Source organism: Tachysurus vachellii, chromosome 18 (genome assembly GCF_030014155.1).
Source record: "Tachysurus vachellii isolate PV-2020 chromosome 18, HZAU_Pvac_v1, whole genome shotgun sequence".
NCBI lineage: Eukaryota > Metazoa > Chordata > Actinopteri > Siluriformes > Bagridae > Tachysurus > Tachysurus vachellii.
Window position 1 is genome coordinate 16744147 of NC_083477.1, and position 19598 is coordinate 16763744.

The 19598-nt window shown below is 37.2% G+C and overlaps 2 protein-coding genes across 2 annotated transcripts; one reads left to right on the forward strand and one right to left on the reverse strand.

The window, feature by feature from the left end:
• The first annotated feature begins 7245 nt into the window (after positions 1 to 7245).
• msx1a (muscle segment homeobox 1a) lies at positions 7246 to 9032 on the forward strand. Its single transcript, XM_060892390.1, has 2 exons — positions 7246 to 7816; positions 8207 to 9032. The coding sequence occupies exons 1-2, from the start codon at positions 7534 to 7536 to the stop codon at positions 8635 to 8637; spliced, it is 714 nt and encodes a 237-aa protein (XP_060748373.1). The 5' UTR covers positions 7246 to 7533; the 3' UTR covers positions 8638 to 9032.
• A 4802-nt stretch (positions 9033 to 13834) lies between these two features.
• LOC132861353 (cytokine-like protein 1) lies at positions 13835 to 18932 on the reverse strand. The gene is made up of 4 exons (XM_060892840.1): positions 18714 to 18932; positions 18549 to 18593; positions 16741 to 16887; positions 13835 to 15020 (listed from the first exon to the last, which is right to left on the reverse strand). The coding sequence occupies exons 1-4, from the start codon at positions 18876 to 18878 to the stop codon at positions 14919 to 14921; spliced, it is 459 nt and encodes a 152-aa protein (XP_060748823.1). The 5' UTR covers positions 18879 to 18932; the 3' UTR covers positions 13835 to 14918.
• Positions 18933 to 19598: the final 666 nt, after the last annotated feature.

Here is a 19598-nt window from a genome sequence, read left to right on the forward strand (position 1 = left end):
AATTTAATAACAAAAAACACATTTTGAATTTTGAATAAATTATTTTATGGTTCTGATCCTTAAAAATTCTGATTCTCACAGGTTCCAAAGGTAACTTTACATTTATTTGAAACAAACAATTTTTCTCTTTCAACCTACTAGAAAATATATGTATATATATTTTTTTTATATATTCAATTCAACACCCAGGATCTAGTACTGGGCCTCTCCCCCAATCTTCATTTTTTTCTGCACAACCTTTTTTTTTGCACTATTTCACTTTAACTCTGGACTTGGAGTGTCACTTTATACCGCACCATACTGCACATGAACACTTTAAGGACAATCACTAAAACCATATGCATTTATGTATATACATATATTTTTCACATATATTTTCAGGTATTTTATATAGTTTATACGTTTTATTTATCTACCTCCTTTTGGTTATATTTTTATCCTTAATTCCATTCCTTTTTATGCTTGAATACCGGACAGATGTAAAAAGCGTTTCACTGCATGTCGTACTCTCTATGCATGTGTATGTGACAAATAAAATTTGATTTGATTTGATTTGAATTTCAATTCCGAGCCAATATATTTTCTTGGTCATAAAAAATGGGCCAGAAGCAACATTATTTTTTCCCCACTGTGTGTGACCAATATTTTTACTTTCCTAGGCATAAGTTGCAATGTGTCTGAGTCCAAGCATATAGTCCTGGGATCTTGAAGTTCAGTTTTTACATGTATTATAATACATGTAAAATGATAATTCCATCATGTAAGTTCTTAACAATAAACTGATAAAAATAACAATATTAAAATCAAAAAAATTATTGCCAAATAAAACTAGTCTTTTTTATTGCAATATTAGTAGAAGTTTCTTACATCCTGTGTTATTGCGTTAATAATTATAAATGCAATAACTACACACTACTATACTAGTATACACTACTGTTAGATGTTTACACAATAAAATAACTTCTGCATGTTACTGTGATATGTTTTTTACTGTGTTCTTGAGATGGTAATTACCTTGTTTTTAGTTTATCACTGTTAGTGTAGCACCTGATTTATGGTTGTGGAATAATATTAATATTCATATAAATGAGTGAAATCCATTAGTGAACTTACACCAACACATGACACCCATGAACATCAGCAGAGTATAACATCAGCTCTAACTGGTCAAGAGACGCATTTCACGTGCAGTCACTCTTTGAGCTCGCGCGCGCGAATTAAAATGTCAATACAATATATATAACAATAAGAATTTGTCCCAATGACTTTCACCATTAGGCCGTACTGGTAATCTACGGCCGAGCGCGAGACCCTATCACCGTCTCACTGGGTCTGTGAGAGCGCGCGGTTTAAATCCTGGCGTTATAAATCTGTCGCACAAATTAAACAATAAAGAGCTGTCCGATCAGGGGTTAATTATGAGTCGCGCGGGGCCGCGGGGGCGGGACGGGGTAACCATCCGTCAGCGCGCGAGGCGGGACGAGGTGGCGCGCGCCACATGTGGTGAGCGACTGATAAGAGCGCTCGAGCCGATCAGCAGATTCTCGCGCTTCATAAATCTGATGTAGTAACAAGCTGAGCTGAAATCAATAGAGCCTTAACGGACTAATTAACTCATATTCACTCCGTGTGTGTCTGTGTGTGTGTGTCTGTGTGTGTGTGTGTGTGTGTGAGACAGACAGTGAGAGTGAGTACTTTTTCTAAAGTAAGTTGAGGGGCGTGGCCCGCATGTTGGACGGGTTTCCTGGCGCACTGTTATTCAGTCCGCAGGCCTGGTTTATAGCTCACTTCCGGGGGAACTTATTTGCGCATGGCTTTCTAGTGTGTTGCCTATATACATGCATTAAAAAGTAAAGGTTAGTCATAATATAATTAGCATATTCTTTCAATCGTCATGATCATTAGCACATCAAATCGTGTTACATGAAGAACAGAATAGTATAGAATCCATTAGAATAGATGATAATAGATTAGAACATGCTTCTTGTGGAAAAAAAGAAATCTTTTATCATGACAACACACACTAAGTATTTAAGTATTTAAGCAGCAAATGTTGCAAATCTCTTTATTTATATATTTGTGTGTGTGTGTGTGTGTGTGTGTGTGTGTGTGTGTGTGTGTGTGTGTGTGTGATTTGTTGCTCATTAAGTTCCATTCAGTGCACGAGGCTATAACGGCACACACGTATTGAGAAGATATAAACCCTATATTTTCCCCCTGACTTCACTTAATTAGTGTAATTAGATTAATGACAAAGTGTGAGCTGCAAAATTAAGATAATTTAGCATGCAGACTTCTCTCATTTAAAAAGAAAAAAAAATCCCAGAGTGTCAAACAGAGGTCAATTCCCTCTGGTGCAAAGGCGTACAACTTCTTGCAAGGGTTAAACATAAGCACCCACGCACTCTCTCTCTCTCTCTCTCTCTCTCTCTCACACACACACACACACACACACAAAACACACACACACAGGTGGTGTACAGGGTGTTAAATGAAAAAAGAGAAACATCCCTCCTTTACCGTTTCTGTATTGGTCGCTGATAAGCAATGTATTTATTTAGCTTCAGATCAAATGTACTTACTCCACAGTGTGAGCTGTTCCATATCTAACCTTTTGAATGTCTTCAATTATATATAAATAAATATATAACATAAACTATTGCCAGTAATATCCTAATTTATTGTACAGATAGATCAGTATGAGATTTATGAGATTTAAATATAAATCTCATAAGTAAACATGCCTGTATTGTCCGAGTGCACAATTCTCTCATCAGCCCAGAATGTTCAGTGTAGACCTTTATTAAAAGGCCATATATAGCAGTGTGTGTGTGTGTGTGTGTGTGTGTGTGTGTGCGTTTGTGTGTGTGTGTGTGTGTGTGTGTGTGTGTGCGTGCGTGCGTGTGTGTGTTAAATAGCCGCAAGGTCTACGTAAAAGTGGCTCTTTACGCCTGATTGAGCTAACTGCTTTGAAATAGGAGACATTATCCGTAATTACAGAGATCTTCGGGACGGGCCTTTCATCTGAAGCGCGCTCATCAGAGACGCTGCTATCACATTAATTAGGGCCGCTACATTCCACCCATTAGACAAAACACACACACACACACACACACACACACACACACACACAGAGTTGAGTTTTAAAGCTAAATGTTGTCCTAGCTCATAATCACAGAAACAAAGAGCGGCATTGTACACACACACACACACACACACACACACACACACACACACACACACACACACACACACACATCCGCGCGCACTTTAATTGGAGCCATGTGTCCTGGGACGCTGAATCATTCCCATTTTACTACACTACCGAGGGCAAGCGGTTCCCAGCAGCGGTCTTTGATATCCGCGTGCGCTTTAAAGTCCGAATGAAGGGACCTCTGCGTAAAAAGGGTTAAGACAGGAGGACCACAAAGGGCCTTTGTCACTGCTGTCCTTAGACTCCGTTCCCCGATTAAAGCAGGAGTTTTGAAAGTCAAACAAAGACTGAATTAGTCGTTTAAGGAGGTTATTGTGCTGAGGTTCGGCTCTCATTTGTCACTCTGAGATAAAAATAATGAATCGATACAGTAATAGTTTCTGATGTCACAACACTTAAAAACAACATAGACTGTGCATAGGTTTACTAGCATGCACCAAACAGCACACACTGAGCTGGAGAAAGTAGCATACAGATCCCAAAACATCAAAGTGCTACACACACACACACACACACACACACACACACACACACACACACACACACTCATTTTGCCCTAATGGGCCTGCAGTGTCTCCACACACGGTAATTGCAGATTTTATCCCCCTTAAGTACCGGATGTGAGGTGGAGGAAATGCTAAATTAAGCGCTTTGCGTGTAATTTTATCAGCTACAAGCGATTAGTGTTTATTGGGAAAAAACTGCAGCCTGGAGTCACAGAACGAGATTCCCAGTGGAAGTGGATTATACCCCAGATACCCCACCCGCAGTTGGGAAAAAACATACAAAGGTGGAAATTTGGGGAAATATGAAGGATGATTCTGGACTCTGTTATCTCTGGAAATTGTTTATTTACCAATTAAATTATGTAACTTAACAGTGTCGTTTGTAGCAAGTATAAAAAGAGCTTGGATTCTGGGTCCGATAGGCGAATTGATATGATATAACAATATTTGGAATTCCAGTGGAATTTTAAATATTTCCATTACGCATGATTAATGTCACTGTAGGATTTTGCTGTGGTTTTGTAAAGTGCCAGCTGTAATCATATTTAATAGACAGTCCGTTGCTTGTTACTGAGGCTTTGGCATATTTATACATACAAATACAGCACTTTTGAATAGTAGCAGTAGTGATGGTAGATTAGTAACGAGACAAAAAATAAGTCAAGGGGACATGGCAAATTATTTATGCTATAACGTATATAGGATAATATAAAATATATATACAATAAAAACGGTTCTATACATCAGACACTAGCACTAGATTTTATTCTTTACATTTGTGTGTGTGTGTGTGTGTGTGAGTGTGATAGAGAAAGAGAGAGAGAGGGAGAGAGAGAGAGAGATCGTCAAGTTCAGGTTCAGACGTCTTTGCTTGTTTTAAGAGGACGCTCGACCACACAGCCATCACCTCAGTGTAAATGTATTACATTTCATTGAAATTGTTTATTATTTTAAAACGAGTTTTTAGAAGCCAGTGATTGTTTTCAATCTAGGGGAATGTTGGTGAAAATCAGCGAACCTGGCAACATTGTTATTAACCATCTAGACAGCTGAGGCTTTCATAGTGTGTATGTGGGACTCCGTGATTCTGGCCTCAGTGGGCCTTTACTAAAACATATTTTTGTGCATTAGATGTTTTTACTACAGTAACAAACCCTGACACTCATGCAAAACACTTCTTCACCTCTAAACACTAGTATTAGTATAAAATCCCATTCCATAATTTGTTAATACTATATTCTATGCAGAATTTACATTCTATGTGTGGACAACTGTTTTTTCTGAACATCTGTACATTTACATATAAAGAAAATATATACTTAAATATAGTAAATCACACAAAAATGTAATTACCATGAACCCATTAATTTAAAAAATATATATTAATATTTAGTCTATGGCATAGAAAACATTTTTAAACAAAAGTGAGAGGTAAAATCCTGAACAGACATGAATTTTACATATGGACATATTGAACTTGTTATATTCTGTAATACCTTAAATGTTTTTCTCCAAATTTTATGATACATTTATTTTCATTCATTCATTCATTCATTTGTTCATTCATTGTTAACAAAATGTAGTGCATATTTTTGTGTCAAATTATAATTTCATTTAAAATTTTTGAATTTTCAAATTTTTTATTTTTTTCATTTATTTTATAAATGTTTTTTCAATTTAAACTTTCATTAATACACTAAGTAGATAAGTTTTTTGAAGTTTTAAGATGACACTGAAAATATTTACTATATTTTAATATATATGTATATATATATATATATATATATATATATATAATATATATATATATCATTTGTTCTGTAATTTTACAGAACAGATTAAATATATTTTATATAATCTGTTCTGTAATCTTACAAATTTACATTTCAGGTTAGTTCAATTTACTAAATCTACTCTGAAGCTGATTGTGAAACAAAACCTTTCACTTTGAGATTTTAAAATAATTTAGCAGTATAAGTATATTAATATTCATAAGATCATTTTCTCCCTTTTTCTGTGATTTGTTGTTTGAACTTGTTTGTGCAATAGCAACTTCTTGTGCAATTTAATAGCTTGTATTTGTTCTGAATAAAATAATTTTTTCAGGTTCTTTTATTCGAAATTTGAATCTTTGACAAATTTTCAGCTGTATATTTAAAGCAAATGAAAAATTGCACTTGTGATTTTTCACAGAAAGTTTTCACATAGAATTTCTTGAAACATAAATAGTTTCTAGTATTTTGTTTTTTAATGTTTTCATGTTAAACTTTTTTTTTAACTTAAAAAGCACTCACAGCCAATTTAAATGCCCCTTGTGTGATTTTCAGTTCAATTGGCTCCTAAATGTGTTTCTTCCGGCCAGTTTGCTGCCCCGCCTGTCTGTCTGCCTGCTTGTCTGTCTCTCCCTCACATCATTTTTTACTTTAATTGGTCAGTTAGAGGGGAAACACACCAGCCCTGCATCATTACCACTGCTTCTCTGCGCACACACACAAACACGTGCACACAAATGCTGTGATCTGCTATTTTACTGCACTCAAACTGTGAGGTCCACACCGTACTCAAAATGAAATCTTCACATCAGAAAACCAAAATATCTGTCATAAAAGTTTCTATGAATATTTGTTTTCATTTATTTTTGTTTCCACAATTGTTCCATCTGATCATTCTAAAAATGTTGTGGTGTTAATCCAAAAGTAGTTTTTAATGTTTTACCCTCAGTAAGATCAGAGCATATATGTTTTGTATATATAATGTGTATATTTTTACACTTATAAGCAATGATTTGATGAAAATGTTATATGCTTAGTGGTGTTTGCTTTGCTTTTTCATGTTCTGATTGTAGACATCCACCTACTTTAACTAAACCTACACTACACTTCCAAAAGACATGAATGAATGAATGAATGAATGAATGAATGAATGAATGAATGAATGAATGAATGAATTGATTAAAAAAGGAATGAACAAGCACTTAACAGCAGGTAAAGGTTAATCAGTTTATCTTCTCTTGTGCATTAATGTTGCTGATGTGGTACCATGAACTCCCTTGTAACTGTTTCAATCCTTGGCCAAGGCTTCCTCCAACTTATCCTCGTACTTTACCTCTCTCAATCACAGCCTCTTTATCATAATTTACTTACAAATTACATTCTGAAATTTCTTTATAGTGCACACAAAATGAAGCCTACAAAACTATGCAGAAAAAAGAGGGATCTACAGTAAAATACAACAAAGTGGGTATTGAATAGTAAAAAAGGAACTGTATATATATATTGGATCCTTCTTGTCACATAAAACTTATATATATAGTATTTTTTTTTTTAAAGAATAGGATACATTTACATAGGTCTAAATGTACAAACGATCCTTGTATCCTTCTGAATGCCACCCCAGTAAGAAGGAAAGGTCCTGTGGGTGGAGGGGGTCGGGGGCAGTCTGGGGTGGCTATTATTGTAAATGAGCACGAGCTTTACTGCAGATCCAAAAAATGCGACGCACTAATTTACTTTGTTCCGGAGAGTAAACAACACTCCTGCTCGAAATGTCAGTCTGGAGACGATTCCTGCGATTATTTAAGCCACGCCCACTGTCGCGCTGCAACTTTCTGAAGGTCTCAAACCAAGCTATACAATTAGATTTTATGGGAAAAGCTGAAACCACGCCCCCTACGCTCGCTGATTGGACGGTTTTTGGTTTTTTAACATAGCCGTACATGCGCGCGTGGCTGAAATGAAAGCAGCGATGTGCTCGCGCTAGGCTCGTGTTTGAACAGAGTGACTCGAAACTTTATGGGACCCGAGCGGCTCGAGCATGAAAAGCGAGGACGTCACTTCTTCGCACGACATGCAGAGCGCGAAGCCCGGAGCCGCGGTGCTGCCGTTTAGCGTGGAGGCGCTCATGGCGGACCGGACACCAAACCGGGCTGACAAATCTGCCGGGTCGCGCGCACTCTGGTGCGAGGACGGATCCTCTTTCTCTTTCTCTTACTCGGTTGTGCGCGAGGGAGACGGGTCACTGGAGGCAAAGAGCCCTGAGCGCGCGGACCGGAGCTCGTGGACGGAGAGCTCAATTTTCTCCCCTCCTCCTGCTTCAAGTAAGTGATAACAAGAGGTTACCAATACAGTAAATTCCGCGATTAAACAAATATAAAAACAAATAAAAATATAAAAAGTTTAAGTTAAAGAAAAAAAGGGAAATATATTTATTATATATTTATTATATATAAATGGTTGTTTACTGACTATTACATCTAAACATTTCTTAACACTAACAGGGTTTATTAACCTGTCCATTATTTATTTACAATTGCAGTGATTATCACTGTGTTAACTGCTTACAATGTTTATCACTGTACAGTATTTACAGCCTTTGCACGTGTAAATAAAACGTGAGAGGAGTGATTTACACACCGGATGTTGACATTATCAGGTGTAGTTGGCATAGGCTCTTCCGGGTTGCTTCATCACTTTTGTATCATCTTCAGGGCGCCTCAGTCCTCCCGCGTGTCCCCTGAGGAAACACAAGACCAACCGGAAACCTCGGACCCCGTTCACCACGTCACAGCTGCTGGCACTGGAGCGGAAGTTCCGGCAGAAGCAGTACCTGTCGATCGCGGAACGCGCCGAGTTCTCCAGCTCTCTCAGCCTGACGGAGACGCAGGTAAAGATCTGGTTCCAGAACCGGCGCGCGAAGGCCAAGAGGCTGCAGGAGGCCGAACTCGAGAAGCTGAAGATGGCCGCCAAGCCTATGTTGCCTCCGGGCACTTTCGGGATTTCCTTTCCGCTCGGGGCGCACGTGCCCGCGTCCTACGGAGGAGGAGGTGCGCACGCGTTTCAGAGACCTTCTGTGCCCGTTTCACCCCTCGGACTGTATGCAGCAGCGCACATGGGATACAGCATGTATCACTTAGCATGAGGCGTGTGTGAAATTGTTCCTTTTCACCCAGGGATTTAGAAGCACGATAAATCAGACGGAAAACTGGCGAACATTAACGCTTCCACTCATGCGCCACCAGAGCCGACAACTAAGTCGCCAAGTGTCATTTTTATTCACATAAATCACTGAGCGCGTGGCCATAAAGCACCCAAACACATTCACACGCGCACCCGCGCGCTATTTCTATGCATTCTTTGCAATGCGGTGTAGGAAGTTCTTGAGCAGTTACAAAAAGTTCTTTTAAAAATACTACCCTTCTGAAGGGATAGGGTGATTTGTAAAATATTGTATATTAGGGGGAAAAGGCTTTTATAATATGATTATATTTGTTGAATAAATTAACAATAAATTGTTTATTCATTTTCCATGGCAAACAGCATTTATTTATTTATTGCTTGCTTGCTTGTTTTTAAAGCGATTTCATCAGTTTGGTATTATTCGATATGAATACATAATTTGTTCTTTTTGCGTACATTTCACTACAGTAAATACTCAATATATTATTTGATGCATTTAAATAATGAGCTTAACGTTCGAGTCGTTCGATGATCTTCTTTTAATAAGCTGTAATGAGGGGCATTGGGAGAAAACCCTTCTTAACCATCTGCTTTAGAGGATCTAGAAAATATAGAACTTAATTGGACCTTAAAGATTCTCAATCCCTAAAAGACTAAAGCAAAATATAAAGTGGCTTATAGCTGTGTGGAAATTGGGTCTAATAGTAATAGTATGTAATATCTCGCATATATCGGCTCCAACATGGAGAATATGAAAACTTCTCGTATGTGGGTTCTCTGATGGAATTCTGATCGAATGGCAGGATGGAGCTTTTTTTCCTTGCCATAAACACGTCATTAAAAGTGTGTGATTTACGTTTGCACAGTTTATAGGCGTATAAACCTAGACACACAAATAGTACTAAACCTTTCCTTGTCACTGAGGAGATTAATTTAACCATCGTTTGATCATTTAATAAGTATCTTTCACAAATAAACGAGAAAATAAAATGATCTCATTAACAATTTTACATTCTCGTTAACATCTGGACACACAGCGAGCACCTTACAAAGCATGCAAACAAGAAATTGTGGGTTCGGATGGCTTGCATTTCAAATTGAAAAAGTTTCACCACGTAAATCTTTCGTTATAAATCGCTCACACTATAGATTTATATATATAGCTTAAAATAATGTCCGTTCGCTCAAAAAGCAAAGTGAGCTGCTAATGAACTGATGGAGGAGTTAATTAGCTCTTCCATTGGTTCTTTTTTGGATGGCTTCTATTCATTACTGTTATTATTAGTAGTATTAGTACTATTATTATTACTAATAATATTATTAGTAGTATTATTAGTTGTAGTTTGAAGAAGAACAAGAAGAAGAAGAAGAAGAGAAAGCGCCAAAACTACATTGCCTTTACATTACTATTTAATCTAAAAGGACGACTCAAGGTTAATAATATAATACTTCAGGAATAAAACAATATACAAAGGAAAGGAGAGATTAAAAAAAAAGGCCACAGCATTAAACAGTGGTTTTAAGTATGAAGACTCTGTCAGTGTCTCTTGTCGGGTGATAAATCTGAAAATGTTTATTCTAACGACTCACGATTTTCTTTTTGAAGAAATTATTTTTTTCTTTTGTAATTCTTACTAAAAACATACACACACATTTATATAAGCTACAGTACAGTTTTATCTAGGTTACTAGCAAATAAGGGGTCGCATTAAAATGTCGCCTGTGAAAAACTGTACATGAATATTCGTGTAAACATCTGGATGATGTTGAGTAATGCGTAATTATAGATGAAAAAAATACACAAATAAAAACGCACGATCTACGTGTGAAAATCAACGCCTAAAAATAAATGAAACACCTGAGGTGCTTAGGCAAATAAATAACTTAATTTATTCATTAATTAATTAATAAAGAAATAAATAATTATAATGACAAAAAAAAAACTAAATAATTTTAATGTAAAAAATAAAAACATAATAATGAAACTTAAGCAAACAGTAAAAAAAATGAAAAAATAATACAGGAAGATAAATGAAAAAGTGAAAATGCATGGAAATTTCTGAATGGTGCAAAATCACATGAGAAAATCAAATCAAATCACACTGTGAAAAATGTGTGAAAGTAAACATGAGAATTTTCTAAGAATCACTAGTGCACATTTTTGGACGTTATTCATATGTGCCGTTCTTGGGAGTTTTGTAGATGAAGTAAAATGTTACTCGAAGCTTCCAGATGAGAAAGAAAGCTGTTTTTTCGCTTTCTTCATAAAAGGAGAGATTATAACTAGCGATGAATGACATGTATATTTATTTTAGCTTTTATATAAACTGCAGTATAAATCTACACTTACCCGATGTGTGTACTTTAATCTGAAACATAACTGCACAAATTGCCTCCTGGTTTTAACATTTGCACTGGTTATATTATAGTTTTGAACTTATTTGTGTGTGCACACCACAAACAGGCCTCATGCTCTCAGCCTGCTTGATTTTGTTCAACACTTGAGACTCACTCCAGCTGTGCATGCGTTGTTACGTGTGGTGTCGCGCTCATAATGACACGAGCCCCGAGAGAGAGAGAGAGAGAGAGAGAGAGAGAGAGAGAGATAACTTTATACACATATTAATAATAACCTAAAACAGATTTATGACCAATAAAATTCCAACCAAGTGATGTGACTGTATGATCATAGGATCATTGTCTCTCAGTTTTGTATTTTGAAGGAACGCTTATGCACTCAACATTATAAAAGATTGCAAAGTAAAATACACCTTAAAGTATGAAATGAAATCGATTATTGTTATTAGAAACGAAAGCACTATTTGAGATAAAGCAGAACGCAGTTCTGACATCTGTTTAAAATGTGTTCATGTGTACTGAATTTTAAATGCATTTTTTCTCATCATCATTGTTTTGAAATATTTATTTTCACCTGCTCTCTATCTCTCTCTCTCTCTCTCTCTCTCTCTCTCTCTCACACACACACACACACACACACACACACACACACACACACACACACACACACACACACACACACACTCTCAGAACATGCGTGAAGTCAAATGGCTAATAACTCGTTCAGACTTTCTCAAAGAATTTGGTTTAATTAATTTCAGAATTTTATTAATTCTTGTGTCTTCTTTCTGCTGTTTTAACTATTTGGGTCTGGGTCTTTTCCAGTGGAGCTCTGTGAGATTTGATTGATATTGTCATCAAGTCAAACAATAATATATCTAATTCTTGATTTTTCCGAAGTGTCATCTGTGAATAATATGAGAATGAGTTAATCGGGTTAAACAGTGTCTTACTGCAAAACCACACTGGAAGGAATCATGAGTAATCAGTATCAGTATCAGTAATATCATATAGTCTGCTGATGTCAGCTCACCTGAGCCTCCAAAAAAATTCTCAGAATTGATTAATTTATGAATTGTCAATTCAAACTTCGTGTAATATAAGATTCATTTTAAGATTGGTCAGAAATGTAGTGGTTATTAAGGGTGGTTAATTTCTATAGTTATAACAGGTGCATTTGTGACAGTAGCCTATACTCTGTATAGGCTATTAACGAGTAATAGTCTTATTTGCACGTATAGAGCTGTGTAACAGCAGGTATAACATTGTTAGAGACAGTTTCTGACGTTTCTTCAAGTACACAGCTATTTGGGCCTAGTTTCTACTGTTCATTAAAAAACATGCGAGTGTGTGTTGAGCTACACGTGAACTGTACATTACTTACAATACATTTATGGACCTCCTGGGGAAACAAACTGGACCAAGCCGGACAACTCTGTTTGTAGAATGAAATGGCCCTACAGCCCCCTAGAGGGTGAACAGGAGTTGTGCATCCTGATGTAAAGTCTTATGATATCCATTGAAGTACTCACTGGCTCCAAACAGAGAAATCTATGGCGCCTATCCCAGGGTACTCGGGGCACAATTTGGGGTGCCAACCCATCACAAGGCACATCACAGACAATTTACAGATAACAATTAGACTACAACTCACTCTTTAACCTTCCCAGGATTCAGTCCAACACTGCGCACATAGAGAGGAGGCGAGACTCGGACCCACAACCCTGACCACCGCGTACCTCAAACTCAAGACAGTGTGTCAGAGTGAGACAGGGAGAAAGTGAGAAAGAGAGAGAGAGAGAGAGAGAGAGAGAGAGAGAGAGAGAGAGAGAGATAGTAGTAGAGAAAGGCAGAGAAAGAAGATAAGGGTTGAGGGGCAGTGTTGGCCCTGGGGTAATGATCAGAAGGTCGGGGTACAAGCTCCAACACCCCCAAGCTGTCACTGTTGGGCTCTTGAGCAAGCGTTTATTATGAGATATTATAATCACCTCTATTCTAGCGTCATATCAAACTAGGATATGTGAAAAAAATAATTTAACTGCTCTATAAGAGACAAATAAAACGGCGCTTCTGCTTTTCCGATTACGCAAAAAACATTGCCATGTTGTAATTCCACCAACAGGGGGCAGCAGTGTATAACATAGTGAGAAACCACCAACTGTGCAACGTGATTTTTAAGCCTAAATCCACATTCTGTACCTTTTACACCATTTAGTACATTTTACACCTTTGTAGAACTACTGAAAAACAAAATCATGGACAATTGATTTTTTTTTTTTTTTGCATGTACCATGTGAAAAAACAAAAACAAAAACAAACAAAAAACAAAAAACACCTTTGACACTTTTTCATTGTAACTTTGAACAAATGTTTTAAACTCATGGTATCTTAAGTTACGTATCGTAACTTAGTGAGCCAGCATTAATGTATTCAATGTTAGAAATTTAAGCACTTATGTACGTCGCTCTGGATAAGGGTGTCTGCCAAATGCTGTAAATGTAAATGTAAATGTGTGAACTACAGTATATTAGTATGGGTTCATCAGACAAAAAGACAGCTTGGGTCTTATTACAAAACCTTTTCAGGCAAAACAATGATGTCATGTGTGTCTTGTAATGAAATATAGTCTTCTGTTCACAGAACATTTTAGAATTTTTATATCTGTATTTTTCTGAGTCTGTAAAAACAACAAAAGCCATCCAGCACAGCTGTTGTGGGTGTGTGGGATTGATGATAGATTAAATCACATAGCCAAAGAATACACCCAGTGTGTGTGTGTGGATTCATGAGAGGAGAAATAATCAATCTTATACATTTAATACAATTTACATATGCATATTACATTATATCAGTGGAGCTCATTTTTCCTAAGAGTCTGACCACAGTTCGCTCTCTGATACTGTTCATGATCAATTCTTTGGTAGGATTTAGGAAAAGTGTAAAAACCCAGTACCCTCATGGAACAAGATTCATTCTGCATGCCACCTAGTTTCAGATTAAACAAGAACTAGTTTTATAGTTACATAACATACTCTATGTAAGTAGAGTTACTGGTAAATTCGCATTAAACTGGTGAACCAATTAACTAGCATTGTATTAAGCAGCTTAATTCACAAAATTGATGTATAGATAACTGTTACTGTAATTAAACAAAAACCCGAAATCAGCCATGTTTATTTTTAACATTGTTAACGTGATTGTTTGCAACAAGCTCAGAAATTTTTACCAATCAGCATTATCATAAGTAACAATCAGTTCATTTCATGGTCACTGGAACTATGAATAGATTCTAATTAACATGTGGTAAGCATCATACAACACGGTTGTTATTGGAGAAACATACCATCAATAGCTAGAAAGTTAGCTTGTTTGTGTAGTTATCCATATTCTTGCTATAAAATAGTTAGTTACACTGAAAGACTATGAGTGAAAGGCTTTAAAAGGCTTTAAAAAACTGAACGTTAAGATGAAGATGATTTTGACCCATCTAATGAAATGGTGCATGACCATCTGTGGTAAACAAGGAGGAAAGCGTGAAGAGTTAAGCAATGAGCACTATATACCCAAAGCTACAATGGGAAAAAAAAGAACTCAGAGTGCTCATAACACTGTCTCAGTGGACCATTACACAATTTACACACGAAAGTGTGTGTGTTACGATAAATAAGCCACGGTCAGCGGCTATTCAAACTGTTTCCTGTGGAAAATTTTCCTTTTGCTGCTGGAATGTAATCTCTTTTTCCCTCACTCTTCTCACACACACACACACAAAAACTTGCTTTTGTTTGTGTGTGTATGTGTGTGTGTATTTGCACGTTTTCAGCTTTCTCAGTTTTCATTGTGTGAGTGTTTGTATGTGTGTGTGTGTCTGTCTGTCTGGCTGTCTCATATTGTCTCCTCCAGTAGTTGCAGTGTGTCCTCCATGTATCGTGGTTGACTGATACCTGTATCCAGAGCCTCACAGTCGTTTGTCAGGAACACTAGGTCCTGAAACACAAACACATATTAAAAGTTACTGTATGTGGTGCTTTTATGGAATGAATGACATGGAACACATAATAAACGATATTTGTGACAGAGCACTTCACAGTTTATGTATTCACACACACACACACACACACACACACACACACACATATCTCTCCAGCTGTATAAAAAGCCAAACGGTGTTTCAGTGAAAATGAAATCTGTAATGAAAGACAGCTGAGCAGTGAGAACAGCTGACTATAAAACAGTCAAATTACTGTTTACATTAGAATTACTCTTGTGGTAATAATATTGTGATAATGCAGTCCAAATGGGGTGGTAATAAGCCAGTAATATTGTGAAATATGAGAAATATGGTAATGATTTAGTGATAATATAATCATCATGTGAGGATAATCAGTGGTATTAGTATTCATTTACACTGATGATAATAAAAGTAGTGCTCAAAAAATCACTCAGGTAAGAGTGAATAACTGACAACTAATCCAAAAGGAAACAGAGAAAATACAAAAAAGTACAGGAAGGTTCAGGTTCATTAGCAAGCTACGTAGCTCATGTTAAGTCATTAATGTTTCTAGCATTGTAGATCCACATGTGGCCCTCACACATTATTCTGTGTTATGTACGAACTGTAGCCACATTCTAGACATATTTAACACAACAAGCGTTCGCTAGCTAAGTAACATTTAAGTAAGTTTTTCATACCGAAAATAATTATTATGATCGTAATAAACAAACGTTGTTTATATAAGGCACTTACATTTTCATACATTTAAGTCTGTAACAGTGATTAAAAATACACTAAATGTAGCAAAAGTTGAATATTAGCTGAGGTAAAAATTCTATGATTCATCTGAATGATTTATTTGTACCAATATAAAGTATTTCTTTCTGGCAACACAATATAGTGACTTAGTCATCTCAAAACAGCCTTGAGACTTCATGCCTTAGATTCCACCAGATGTTTTCCCTTCAGAGTCTGGTCCATGTTGACGTGATTATATCACACAGTTCCTGCAGATGTTTTTAAGGTGCACTTAATGCCACAAGTCTCCTTTCCCACCACTTCCCAAAGGTGATCTACTAGATTTAGATCCGGTAACTGAAGGCCACTGAAGAACACTGAACTCATTGTCATGGCTATGAATCTAGTTTAAGAAGACTTTGTCTAAGTGTCTTGGACCATTATCTTGCTGAAAGCATTAGTTGATGATTAATTGATGAAGGGATGCACAAGGTTAGCAATAATACTCAAATACCCTGTGGGATTCAAGTGATGATTCACTGGTATTAATGGGCCGAAAGTGTGGCAATACAACATTTCCCACACCGTTACCCCACCTCCGCCAGTATAGTCTGTTGATGCAAAGCAGGTTGCTACATTTTTCAAGTCTACAAGTGGAACCTAACATGTTCTTCTTGTATAGTCCATCCACCTCAAAGTTCACAATGTTGTGCATCTGAGAGGCATTTCTGCTTACCGCAGGTGTAAAGAATGATTATTTGAGTTAGTACATACATCCTTTCAGGCAGCTTGAACCATTCTGTCCATTTTCCTCTGAAGTCTCTTGTAGCAAGGATTCAACCCACAGAACTGTCGCTAACTTGTTTTTGTTTTTTTGTTTTTTTCTCACTATTCTAGGTAAGACTGTTGTGTTCTGTTGTAGATAATGTGTTGTAGATAATGTGTTGACAATGAGGCATGAGAAAAGTACCCTACCCGATAGCAAGCACGGCTTATGATCTCAAAAAGCGAGCGGATTTTGCGTTTCAACAAGGCAATTCGAGGTCGCGTCCTGCAGTGCTCCGTTGGCAGATTCTCCAGCACATAAATGAAGTCTCGCAACTTAGATGTCACACAGGAATTCTGGAAAAAATATTCACATAAGGCATGTTATGTGATATCAAACCAGAAGGAATTCCTCAACACTTAATGTCTTTGGGTATATACAAGAACTGTTTGAGTTGTACATATAGCCTGGGGACTTGTTTCTACAGTTCCTATGAAACATATATAAGTCGGGTCTATTAGTGTTGGGATGTTAACAAATGTATTGTTATTTTAGCTGCCTACCAGAGAATATAGTATGTGGAGATCTTTTTGCATTAATTTGAGGATATTTACATCCAAATCAGGTGAACTTTGTATGAATTAGGTTGTTATTGAAGTGGAAGGTTACATTTTTCTTACGCTTTAACTTTCTAAAATACTAAATCTTTTGGACTTGTATTTGGAGCTATCCATGGTCCCCACTTTGAGACCATGGGAGACTTTGAGACCATTAGAGCCCCTGTCCTAACTATTAAGAAGCAGCCTCATAGTGAAGTGACGTGACATACAGCTATGTATGTATGGTGACCCATACTCAGAATTCGTTCTCTGCATTTAACCCATACAAAGTGCACACACACAGCAGTGAACACACACGCCGTGAACACACACCCGGAGCAGTGGGCAGCCATTTATGCTGCGGCACCCGGGGAGCAGTTGGGGGAGTTCGGTGCCTTGCTCAAGGGCACCTCAGTCGTGGCTGGCCTGAGACTCGAACCCACAACCTTCGGGTTACGAGTCAGACTCTCTAACCATTAGGCCACGACTCTCTAACCATTAGGCCATGCTGCCACCACTATGCTATGCTACAGGTCCAAACATAACTTTTAGAAACTTTTAGAAACCAAAAACATCTACCTTGGTTATATCAGACCTTAATGCAGTTTGCTACATCATTTGGGGTGAATTACATGGGCTTCTAGGTTGGATGTTATATTTCTGTCTAACCAGTTTACCCCATAGCCTAGATATATGAGGAACACTAGAGATTGTTGCCATATGTATGGACTGATCATACATGGTTTTTAAGCTCTGTGTGGAAAATGGCTTTAATGTTCAAATGAAGCCGTAATCTTACAGGAACAGTCTTAATTTGAAGTTAATAAGAATCACTTCAGTTGAGAGGTGTACTAGAGATATTTTTGAACAAGAGTTAAAAACAAAAAGATGGTACTGTATAGTGTGTTATATTATTAAACAGAATGTAAAAAAAATTATGATAAAAATCAGACAAAGACGTACAGAGAGAGCAAAAAGCTTCAAACCGCAGAAAGAGAGAAACGCTTAGAAATGTAGACTGTTAGCAAACAAGATGGCAAACAAGATGTAGCAATGAAATATGGGGTTTAGGACGTGTTTATACTAAGGGATAATGAGAACCAGGTGAGTTTTATCAGCAGGCCAGGCAACAATAGCTGTAACGCCCAAGTAAGGGATTCCTGGAATTAGAGTTTCTTGAGCATTTCTGACCATTTTTGATGCAACATTTTTTCAATATTTATTTAATTTGAAATTCAGATCATGTGCTTTGCATGGTTAGAAAGATTAGCTTGGTGGTTGTGGATTTTTTATGGTTTGAAGCAATAAAATGTGGGAAAGAGAGAGGAATCAAGAGGAAGGATCATTGTTAAATTATTATTACTGTAAATATTACAACGTGTTTAAAATGACGTAATGGGTGGGAATGACATACTTACGTGAATATCCAGAAACATTTTAGGGAAAATCTCAGCGCAGTCTTTCTGTGAATATAAAATGAAAAACAGATGGAGTGTGAGACGTGAACGCAGTGTGTGTGTGTGTGTGTGTGTGTGTGTATGTGTGTGTGCGCGTGCGTGCGTGCGTGTGTGTGTGTTGCTCACCGTGCGCGGAGACCTGTGCGTCTTCTCCAAAACGTCCATTATCTCCTTACTGAGTTGGAGAGCGCGTGAGTAACAGGTCGGTGGCGCGCATTTTCCGACCCGCACTGCACTCAAAAAGACGAATAAAAAGAAGATAAAAAAGCAGTAAGCGCGTGAAGAGCTCATTCCGGTTGAATATTTTTAAGTATGTTCTGTCGAAAGCAACTTCGCTCTGCAGGAAAGTGCGCAGCTTTGGTTTATAAGGGACCGTTATGACGTCATAAGACGGAGGCGCGTGTAGTTAAGACACTAAGCACCTCATTAACTCTTGGTGGTGAAGTGTGCACTTCTTTCCCCCATTGCTGTCTATGCATTTAGTTAAATCAAATTAGTTTTATACTATTAAAGTTCAGCATGTGCTGCATGGCAACCCTGATACCTGTGGCTCAACAAGATTGGACACAATCAAAGCAATTACACACTGTCACACCTACATTAATGACGTGTGCTTAATTATTTCCGACTGTGTTTGTGTGTGTGTTTGTGTTTGTGTGTGTGTGTGTGTGTGTGTGTCGCCATCTAGCGCCACTTCAGCACGAACACATAGTATGTTTACAAAGGTTTGGCATACATATTTATTTATTTATTTGTTTGTTTGTTTGTTTGTTTGTTTGTTTAGTTAGTTAGTTAGTTAGTTAGTTTTAGTTAGTTAGTTAGTTAGTTGTATTTATTTGAGCTTCAGTTAACGTTCATATCAAACATCAGAATGGGGCAAAATGGTAATCTTTGTCATTTTCATCCTGGCTTGGTGTTAAGTTGTTGCTTTCAGTACTTTAGATACAGCAGCTCATCTTCTATTTGTGGGATTTTCACATGCTACATTTTCCAATCTGTTCACCCAGATTG

Excerpts from the sequence above, each read along its gene's own strand:
- msx1a (XM_060892390.1), top strand. The coding sequence starts at position 7,534 with ATGAAAAGCGAGGACGTCACTTCTTCGCACGACATGCAGAGCGCGAAG. Across the intron at positions 7,817-8,206 it reads CTCCCCTCCTCCTGCTTCAA|GGCGCCTCAGTCCTCCCGCG; the intron begins GTAAGTGATAAC and ends TATCATCTTCAG.
- LOC132861353 (XM_060892840.1), bottom strand. The coding sequence starts at position 18,878 with ATGAGCTCTTCACGCGCTTACTGCTTTTTTATCTTCTTTTTATTCGTC. Across the intron at positions 18,594-18,713 it reads CGCACAGGTCTCCGCGCACG|AAAGACTGCGCTGAGATTTT; the intron begins GTGAGCAACACA and ends TTATATTCACAG. Across the intron at positions 16,888-18,548 it reads AAATGTTTCTGGATATTCAC|AATTCCTGTGTGACATCTAA; the intron begins GTAAGTATGTCA and ends TATTTTTTCCAG.